The following is an 11188-nucleotide window of genomic DNA, read 5'->3' on the forward strand; positions in this document are numbered from 1 at the left end:
TTTTTTTGAGACAGAGTCTCACTCTGTCACCCAGGCTGGAGTGCAGTGGTGCAACTGTGGCTCACTGCAGCCTTGATGATCTCCCGGGTTCAAGTGATTCTCTAGCCTCAGCCTCCCGAGTAGCTGGGACTACAGGCATGCACCAATATGCTCAGCTAATTATTTTATTTTTTTGTAGAGACAGAGTTCCCCTGTGTTGCCCAGACTGGTCTTAAATTCCTGTGCTCAAGTGATCCTCCCTCCTCAGCCTCCCAAAGGGCTGGAAGTACAGGCATGGGCCACCATGACTGGCCTCTGCTCAGTATTCTATCCTTGACAGTGATATAAAGGAATTTTTTTTTTTTTTTAAGTTCCAGAGTACATGTGCAGGTTTGTTACACAGGTAAATGTGTTCCATGGTGGTTTGCTGCACCTCTTGACCCATCACCAAAGTATTAAGCCCAGCAAGCATTAGCTATTTTTCCTGATGCTCTCTCTCCTCCTGCATGAAGGAATAATTTTGAAAACTGCAAGGCAAAATGTTGGGAATCTATTTAAAAACTATTCATTCATTGGAGGGGGTGGACAATGCAAAAAAACCCAACAACTATTTATTGACTACTTTGGATTAATGATAATTATCTAAATTCATGTAACCTCCTTAGTCATATTTACAGCCTTCCTACCTCTTAGGGCATGAAAAGCCAGCTCACTCTCTTACAGGAAGCTGGTGTAGGTGTCTAATAGCTCAGATCAGGCAAAAAAATGAGATACAGATTGCGCATCCAAATCCAAAAATCTGAAATCCAAAATTTTTCAGAACCCTTTCCCCCCATCTCTGTCTGAAGCAAAATCTGAAACTTTTTGAGTGCCAACATGATACTCAAAGGATATACTCACTGGAACATTTCAGATTTGGGATGTTCAGAACCAGTAAATATAATGTAAATATTCCAAAATCTAAAAAAATCTGAAATCCAAAAGAATTCTTGTCTCAAGCACAGGGGATACTCAATATGTAGTACAGAAAAAAGGCCAAGAGGTGCTCCCCAAGATATGAACATGGGACAATATTAAAACAAGGTAACTACCAGCAACAAACTTCTACATTAAATCAATGCTTATTCCTAGTCAAGTTAAAGGTACCTTATCCATTTGCTCCAAACACCATTACATTAAGTTCAATTTATAAGCAAATTGTGAGAAAAGCAGAAAGAAAATAGTTAACTTATATTGAGACAAAGATGATTCCTCAAATTACTTGGCATCCTTACTCTGAAAGCCTGAAACGATTCAAGATTCAAGGCACATAGTATGACTGAAAGTTAAAATGGAAATGGATATATAGTTACAGAAATCAGGGTAGACCTGAATATCACCAGCATCTAACATATCTCCTGCCTGGCTCATACTAGGTACTAAATAAATGTTTATTAAATGAATTTAGTCTGCTATAGAACCTGTTGATAGCACTTTAAAAAAAAAAAAAAAAAAAAAGACTGAGTTTCACTCTTGTTGCCCAGGCTGGAGTGCAATGGCACTATCTCGGCTCACTTGCAACCTCTGCCTCCCGAATGGCTGGGATTATAGGTATGCACCACCACTCATGGCTAATTTTGTATTTTTAGTAGAGATGGTGTTTCTCCATGTTGGTCAGGCTGGTCTTGAACTCCCTACCTCAGGTGATCCACCTGCCTTGGCCTCCCAAAGTGCTGGGATTACAGGCATAAGCCACCACGCCAGGCCGCTGATAGCACTTTTACTGACTCCTGCTTTTCCTTTCAACTAAACCATTAAGATGACTCACTATGAAGTGTGGAAGTATTGGTAACTTTTTGCAATATAAAATAGAACAGGCTGGGTGCAGTGGCTCACGCCTGTAGTCCCAACACTTTGGGAGACCAAGGCAGGCGGATCATTTAAGTCAGGAGTTTGAGACCAGCCTGGTGAAACCCCCGTCTCTACTAAAAATACAAAAATCAGATGGGCGTGGCAGTGGACACCTGTAGTCCTAGCCACTTGGGAGGCTGAGGCGGGAGAATCGCTTGAACCCGGGAGGCCGAGGTTGCAGTGAGCCGAGATTGTGCCACTGCACTCCAGCCTGGGTGACACGGCGAGGCTCCATCTCAAAAAATAAAATACAAAATAAATAAATAAATAAAAATAAAATACAAAAGAAGTGCCATCATATTGTTTGTCCTGTCTCAAAGGAATAAGATGAATACAGAAATATGTGGAGAATTCTTTCTCAGACCATGGTTTAACATTTTTGCCTTTTGACAAGACCTTCAAGTACACAGTGCCTCCACTCACTCCCAGTTCAGCCCTCTCTCACATAATACTTCCTTCCCTTGCCTGCCTGGACCCCTTGGTTAATTAACCAAACTACTGTCTTCCTGGTTCCCTTAGCTTGTGATATAGCTAATCCATAAGTCCCTAATTCAGGATCATTAGAAAATTTGCCTTTTCTGTTCTACCTAGAGAGCTGAACACAAGTGCAAAGAATAAAAATCATATAACTGGCCGGGCGTGGTGGCTCACACCTGTAATCCTAGCACTTTAGGAGGCTGAGGTGGGTGGATCACTTGAGGTCAGAGGTTTGAGACCCAGCCTGGCCAACATGGTGAAACCCCGTCTCTATAAATACAAAAATTAGCCAGGTGTGGTGGCACGCGCCTGTAGTCCCAACTACTCGGGAGGCGGAGGCAGGAGAACTGCTTGAACCCGGGAGGCAGAGGTTGCCGTGAGCCGAGATAGCGCCACTGCACTCCAGCCTGGGTGACAGAGTGAGACTCCATCTCAAAAAAAATAAAAATAAAAAATCATATAATCATATTGTATGGTGCCACTGCAAAATGTGTGACTTCCTCTCTCTGTTAATTCCTGAATGCTACTGATTAGTCCTTTTACTTGCCTGTAATCAGCAACTTCCATTCAGCATGGCTGTCATTACAGACCTTTGGCATTCTCCTTAACGCTCTAATCCATCCCCTACCCTCTTACACTTACTTAATAAATGACCTTTTTCAGTGAAAAAATTAAAGTCATTAGGTGAGAGGTACTTAACATCCTACCTTTTTCCAGTAAACCTACTTCCATCTATAATCTTACTTTCCTCTTTCCTTTTAATTAGTTATCCCTCAGTATATCTACGGAATTGGTTCCAAGACTCCCATATATACCAAAATTCAAGCAAACTCAAGTCCTGTAGTAGGTTTTACAGAAACAGCATATATGAAACACTGGTACTCCATATACACAAGTTTTATATACTGCAAACATTGTTTTTTATTCGTCTTTGGTTGGATAAAAATCTGTGTATAAGTGGACATGCCACAGTTGAAACCCGCGTTGTTCAAGGTTCAACAATATATAAAAAGTATGTCAATCTCTTTTCTTGACCAAGGGTAATCAATCCCTCCACCTGTGGCCTCGATCCCATCTATTCTAGAACCTTGCTCCTTTAAATTATTTTGGTTCTTTGCCAAATCTTTTTTATTTTTTATTTATTTATTTTTTTTGAGACGGAATCTCGCTCTGTCACCAGGGTGGAGTGCGGTGGCGCAATCTCAGCTCACTGCAACCTCCGCCTTCCAGGTTCAAACGGTTCTCCTGCCTCAACCTCCTGAGTAGCTGGGACTACAGGTATGTGCCTCCATATCCAGTTAGTTTTCTATTTTCAGTAGAGATGGGGTTTCACCATGTTGGCCAGGATGGTCTCGATCTCTTGACCTCGTGATCCGCCCACCTTGGCCTCCCAAAGTGCTGGGATTACAGGTGTGAGCCACCACACCCGGCCTTTTTTTTTTTTTCCGAGACGGAGTCTTGCTCTGTTGCCAGGCTGGAGTGCAGTGGCGCGATCTCAACTCACTGCAACCTCCGTCTCCCAGGTTCAAGTGATTCCCCTGCCTCAGCCTCCCAAGTAGCTGGGATTACAGTCACGTGCCACCACACCCAGCTAATTTTTTGTATTTTAGTAGAGACAGGGCTTTACTATGTTGAGCAAGATGATCTCGATCTCCTGACCTCATGATCCGCCCACCTCGGCCTCCCAAAGTGCTGGGATTACAGGCGTGAGCCACTGCGCCCAGCCCCCAAATCTTTAACTGCTCCCTTTGTACAGATATTCTCTCTCCTTAGCATTTTTTTTTTTTTTTTTTTGCGACAGAGTATTGCTCTGTCACCCAGGCTGGAGTGCAGTGGTGCAATCTCTGCGTCCCAGGTTCAAGCAATTCTCATGCCTTGGCCTCCTGGGCCTGGGATGGGATTAGAGGCGTGCACCACCAAGCTCAGCTAATTTTAGTAGTTTTAGTAGAGACAGAGTTTTGCTATGTTGGCCAGGCTGGTCTCGAACTCCTAGCATCAAGTGACCTGCCCAGCTCAAAGCCTCCCATAGTGTTAAGATTTCACACGTGAGCCACCACGTTGGCCTCCCCTTAGCATTTAAATATATTCAAATATCTGCCATCCTTAAAATTAAAAATTAAAGACACCCCCTACCACTACCTTCTCATTAATTGTGCTACTCATCCCCTTACTCCACACTAATATCACTACTGACCTTTTAATTTTCAGATTCTCTTATAATTTGCCTGCATCATCTGACATCAATGATCACTCCCTTCTTAAACTTGCCTATCCTGCATTCATATTTTCCTTATTTTCTTCCTATCTCTCTGACAATTTCTCTTGGGTGACATTTCTGACATATTTCCTATGTTTGGTAACTACCAAATCTGTACTGGTAGTTTGGAATTCCCAAATGACCATATGTTATTAAATATCACTACCCTGGATATATAAAAGACATATCCAAAAGAGATTTGCCTGTTACCCCATCCATCCTACTCTTCCGTCTTCCTTGTATTGGCTAGTAGTGCCACCCATCTAGATAGTTTTCAAGTCAGAAACCTGTGAGTGATCTTACTTTCTCTAATTCACTATCTACCATTCACTCATTCAACCAAAGTCTACAGATCTACTGAGTCCATCCCTACTAGTAGTGTCTGGGTTATTTCAAGCACTGACCACTTCTTACAAAGTTCTTAGAGGGTCTCTCTGCCTCCAGTTTATGAGCATAAAGTGATAATTTGGCGACCTTTCCAAAACAGAAGACTGACTGCGTCTCTCTTCTATATAAAATGATTTGGTCTCATTTATACTTTGTAATTAAAATATAATGAACATCAAGGAATCCAACTCTGGTCTTCTCTCTCTCTCTTGCCAACTGTTCTCTTTTCCTTGCCCAGCTGACAACCCTTCACTGTTTTCTCCAGGCCGTCTCACCCAGAGGTCTGAGTAGACACAGCTAACTGGGTAAGGGAAGAGGCTGGATGGATGAGGCTAGACCATGGGATTCCTGTATCCTGCTTAGCAACCTGAGGAGGAAATTCAATTTAGTCTGGGACCTCATCAGCTTTCTGACTCTGGAAAGTCAGGAAGAAAAAGGGGCCTTACCCACCAGAAAGGACACCAAACGGAGCTGCAATTATTCCCTGCTTTGAGACATCTCCTCATGGAGGAGTAAAGGGAACAGCAGAAAGTATATTATACTATAGGCCAGAAGTTCTTTATGCATTATTTATTATAGATGGAGAGTCACCAACCTCCAACTTTACTAGGAATTATGAGTCAGAGAAAGCAACATAAAGAAATACTCTTGGCTGGGCGCGGTGGCTCACACCTGTAATCCCAGCACTTTGGAAGGCCGAGATGGGCGGATCACGAGGTCAGGAGATCGAGACCATCCTGGCTAACACAGTGAAACCCCATCTCTACTAAAAATACAAAAAATAAGCCAGGCATGGTAGCGGGCACCTGTAGTCCCAGCTACTCGCGGAGGCTGAGGCAGGAGAATGGTGGGAACCTGGGAGGCAGAGCTTGCAGTGAGCCGAGATCGCGCCACTGCACTCCAGTCTGGGTGACAGAGCCAGACTCCTTCTCAAAAAAAAAAAAAAAGAAATACTCTTTTGTCCGGACACAGTGGCTCACGCCTGTAATACCAGCACTTTGGGAGGCTAAGGCAGGCAGATCACTTGAGGTCAGGAGTTCAAGACCAGCCTGGCCAATATGGTGAAACCCCATCCCTACTAAAAAAAGAAAAATTAGCTGGGCATGGTGGCGGACACCTGTAATCCCAGCTACTCAGGAGGCTGAGGCAAGAGCATCACCTGAAGCCAGGAGTTGGAGGTTGCAGTGAGATCCTGCCATTGAACTCTAGCCTGGGCAACAGAATGATTAGACTCAGTCTAAGATTATTTCTTTTTTTGAGATGGAGTCTCGCTCTGTCGCCCAGGCTGGAATGATCTCACCTCACTGCAACCTCCACCTCCTGGGTTCAAGTTATGCTGATCCTTGTCAAATACAGATAAAGTTTAAGTTCCTCAGTGGGGCATACAAGATCCATAAATGGGCTCCATGTAACTATCCAGCTTCATCTCTTGGCCATTATGTGCTTCCCTCTTCTTACTCTAGAAATACTGACCTGTTTACAGGTTTCCAGACATAACGTGTTATTTTCATGTTTATGTGCTTTTGTGGCATGCAGCTTCTTCTGCCTAGAAATTTGATCACCCACTATCAGTTGTTCAGATAAATTCTTATTCATTCCTCAAGGATATATCTTTCCAGATACTCTCAAATTCAAAGGGAAAAAAAATTGAGCTTAATAAAAGTTTACTGAACTGAGTAATTTATTTCTCCTGCAAAAGTTTTGAGTTCCAGTGTTCAATCATCGCATGTGAGCCTTTTAGAGCTAAAATCTGGAAAGTCCCAGGAAACCATGCACGATTGGTTATTTTACACCATAAAGAGAGGAAATGTGTCATAATCTTTCCTTTTTCCTATATAATGTCTGCCAGATAAAACTGAACCGAAATGTTTAAAACAATGAGTCAATCAGACAAAAATAGAGGTAACCAACCTAATTACCTAAAGAACTAAACACTTGCCCGATTTAAATGGTACCAGATTTGTTCTTTATTCCTCAGCAAGTAGGCTGTTAAAAAAACTAGTGTGCCAGGGCCAGACGCAGTGGCTCACACCTGTAATCCCAGCAATTTGGGAGGCCGAGGCGGGCGGATCACAAGGTCAGGAGATCGAGACCACCCTGGCTAACATGGTGAAACCCCATCTCTACTAAAAAAACAAAAAATCAGCTGGGCGTGGCAACGGGCGCCTGTAATACCAGCTACTCGGGAGGCTGAGGCAGGAGAATGGCGTGAACCCAGGAGGCAGAGCTTGAGGTGAGCTGAGACCATGCCACTGCACTCCAGCCTGGGTGATAGAGCAAGACTCTGTCTCAAAAACAAACAAACAAAAAAACTAGTGTGCCAGGCGCGGTGGCTCACATCTGTAATCCCAGCACTTTAGGAGGCCAAGGCGGGTGGATCACGAGGTCAGGAGTTCGAGACCAGCCTGGCCAATATAGTGAAACTCCATCTCTACTAAAAATACAAAAATTAGCCGAGCATGGTGCTGGGTGCCTGTAATCCCAGCTACTCGGGAGGCTGAGGCAGGAGAATCACTTGAACTTGGGAAGTGGAGGTTGCAGTGAGCTGAGATCACGCCACTACACTCCAGCCTGGACAACAAGAGTGAAACTCCGTCTCAAAAAAAAAAAAAACCCTACTATGCATAATACTTCTGATATTACCAATGCAGTATAGGCAAATAAACAGAAAAGAAGAAAGCAGATAATAAAAAACTTCTGATGAATTAACACCTGTTCATCACCAGATTCCTGCTTGTTTATACTATTAAAACCTATGAGTAAGTACTGGGCAGAAAAGGCCAATCACCAACTGCACATCAATGTCTACTCAGAAAGCTGGTAACTGAGAAAGGCTCAAGAACAACTGAAGGAGCAGGCATGTTTCTCCCACACTGAACATAGGGAATATCACTAAAAACGCAATGTGTGTGCGAATACTGCACTATTAGGTCTAATTATAATACCAATTAACCATTTGAAACTAAAAAGGTCAGAGGAGAAGAGGAAAGAAATTAATCTTATTTGGTTACTATGTTACCTGTTATTCAGCAAAATGTTAGAACACTTAATATCCCGATGCAGGAAATTCTTTTTGTGACAGTAATCCAATCCTTCCATTAGCTGTTTCATGAACGACTTGATATGGTCTTCAGAAAAGTGCACCAAACCAGATTCTAGCAGTCCCATTAAGTCATGGTCCATATACTCAAATACAAGGTAAAAGGCACCTACATAAGACGAAAAAAAATTAAAAACAAGAAAAAAAAAGAATGCTGAAGTAACAATGCCTCAATCCTAATATAATTTTGGAGTTGACCATAGACTGTCTAGAAAAAACCCTTGAATTTTATAGATGAAGAAACTGAAACTAAGAGTAGTTGAATAATTAGCCCTTCCTAATAATAAATAACGGAGCTAACATTTGAATTAATCTTCTGTGGCTGGGCGCGGTGGCAGATGCCTGTAATCTCAGCACTTTGGGAGGCCGAGGGCGGGTCACTTGAGGTCATGAGTTCAACACCAGCCTGCCCAACATGGTGAAACCCCATTTCGACCAAAAAAAAAATACAAAAATTAGTTGGGCATGGGTGGCACGTGCCTATAATCCCAGCTACTTGGGAGGTTGAGGCGGGAGAATCACTTGAACCCAGGAGCTGGAGGTTGCAGTGAGCTAAGATGGTGCCACTGCATTCCAGCCTGGGTAACAAAGCAAGACTCCTTCTCAAAAAAAAAAAAAAAAAAAAGGCCGGGCATGGCGGCTCACACCTGTAATCCCAGCACTTGGGGAGGCCGAGATGGGCGGATCACGAGGTCAGGAGATCAAGACCATCCTGGCTAACACAGTGAAACCCCATCTCTACTAAAAATACGAAAAATAAGTCAGGCGTGGTGGCGGTCACTTTCAGTCCCAGCTACTTGCAGAGGCTGAGGCAGGAGAATGGTGGGAACCTGGGAGGCGGAGCTTGCAGTGAGCCGAGATCGCGCCACTGCACTCCAGCCTGGGCGACAGAGCCAGACTCCTTCTCAAAAAAAAAAAAAAAGGAATTAATCTTCTGATTCCTAGTCTAGTACTGTATGGACTACTCACCTCTTCGTGGGGGCAACTGTCCTGATCGGGTTGCATTACTAGGCTGTTTTTTTAAGACAGACTCTCACTCTGCCACCCATGCTGGAGTGCGGTGGCACTATCTCAGCTCACTGCAACCTCCGTCTCCTGGGTTCAAGCCATTCTCCTGCCTCAGCTTCCCGTGTAGCTGGGATTACAAGCATGCGCCACCAAGTCCCGGTTAATTTTTATATTTTGAGTAGAGACGAGATTTCACCATGTTGGTCAGGCTGGTCTCAAACTCCCGACCTCAGGTGATCCGCCCACCTGGGCTTCCCAAAGTGTTTGGATTACAGGCGTCAGTCACCACACTCAGCCTTTTTCTATCTTTTTTTGAGACAGAGTCTCATTCTGTTGCCCAGGATGGAGCGCAGTGGCATGATCATGGCTCACTACAGCCTCAAACTCCTGGGCTCAAGCAAATCTTCCACCTCAGCCTCTCATGTAGCTGGGAATACAGGCACACGCTGCCACACCCAGTTAATGTTTTTCACTTTTTGTAGAGACAGGGTCTTGCTATGGTACCCAGGTTGGTCTCTAACTCTTCGGCTCAGGCAATCCTTCCATCCCAACATCCCAAAGTGCTGAGGTTAGAGGCATAAACCACTGTGCTCAGCCTGTCTTATTAGACTTTAATGACCTAAGTCAGTTAGCAAATTACAGACCTTAGACCAGAGCCAGCCTGCTGCTTGTTGCTGTAAATGAAGTTGCATTTGTAACACAACCATGCCCATTAGTTACATATTATTGATGACTATTTTGTAAAGGTTTTTATACAAGTTAACAGGACTCAATATGCCAGGGACAGCATAATAAATGTGTTATAAATTATTAGTGAAATTCATAGTACTGGCCGGGCGTGGTGGCTCACGCCTATAATTCCAGCACTTTGGGAGGCCAAGGCAGGAGGACTGACTGAGGTCAGGAGTTCGAGACCAACCTGGCCAACAGGGTGAAACCCCATCTCTACTAAAAAAAAAATACAAAAATTAGCCAGGCATGATGACAGGCGCCTATAATTCCAGCTACACGGGAGGCTAAGGCAGGAGAATCGCTTGAACCCAGGAGACAGAGGTTGCAGTGAGCCAAGACTGCACCATTGCACTTCAGCCCAGGCAACAAGAGCAAAACTCCATCTCAAAAAAAAAAAAAAAAAAAAAAAGAGGCTGGGTTCATGCCTGTAATCCCGGCACTTTCGGAGGCCAAGGTGGGCAGATCACTTGAGGTCAGGAGTTCGAGACAAGCTTGGCCAACATGGTGAAACCCTAACTGCTAAAAATACAAAAATTACTTGGGCGTGGTGGCATGCACCTGTAATTCCAACTACTCAGGGAGGCTGAGGCATGAGAATTGCTTGAACCTGGGAGGCGGAGGTTGCAGTGAGCCAAGACAGCGGCACTGCACTCCAGCCTGGGCAAAAAGAGCAAGATTCCGTCTCAAAAAAAAGAAAGGAAAAAAATAAAATCGTAGTATTTAAAAATTGAGAGAAAAATGAATCAACGAATTCAATCCCTTAAATTTGGGGCTGTGTTCAGTGACTTATGCCTGTAATCCCCACATTTTGAGGAGCTGAGGTGAGAGGATTGCCTGAGTTTTGGAAACCAGACTGCGCAAAATAGTGAGACACTATCTCCACAAAAAAATTTATAAATTAGCTAGGTGTGATGGTGCTTGCCTGTATTCCTGGACACTCAGGAGGCCGAAGCAAGAGAATCATATGAGCCCAGGAGTTCGAGGCTACAATAAGCTGTGATTGCACCAATGTACTCTAGCCTGGGTGAGAAAGCAAGATTCTGTCTACAAAAAACGAAAAAAAAAGAAGTATGGCCAGGCGCGGTGGCTCACGCCTGTAATCCCGCACTATGGGAGGCCAAGACGGGAAGATCACAAGGTCAGGAGATCAAGACCATCCTGGCTGACACAGTGAAACCCCGTCTCTACTAAAAACACAAAAAAATGAGCCAGGCGTGGTGGTGGGCGCCTGTAGTCCCAGCTACTCGGGAGGCTGAGGCAGGAGAATGGGGTGAACCTGGGAGGCGGAGCTTGCAGTGAGCAGAGATCATGCCACTGCACTCCAGCCTGGGCGACAGAGCAAGACTCTGTCTCAAAAA

At 44.2% G+C, this 11188-nt stretch overlaps 1 protein-coding gene across 1 annotated transcript in view; it reads right to left on the reverse strand.

Annotated features, from left to right (window-relative positions):
• CDK12 (cyclin-dependent kinase 12) overlaps positions 1-11188 on the reverse strand; it is an 88309-nt gene that overhangs the window by 33804 nt on the left and 43317 nt on the right. The window contains exon 5 of the mRNA XM_011999044.1: positions 8010-8244. Coding sequence (XP_011854434.1) covers positions 8010-8244 — 235 coding nt within the window. The remainder of the gene's footprint in view (positions 1-8009; positions 8245-11188) is intronic.

Source organism: Mandrillus leucophaeus, unplaced genomic scaffold (genome assembly GCF_000951045.1).
Source record: "Mandrillus leucophaeus isolate KB7577 unplaced genomic scaffold, Mleu.le_1.0 Scaffold58, whole genome shotgun sequence".
NCBI classification, from domain to species: domain Eukaryota; kingdom Metazoa; phylum Chordata; class Mammalia; order Primates; family Cercopithecidae; genus Mandrillus; species Mandrillus leucophaeus.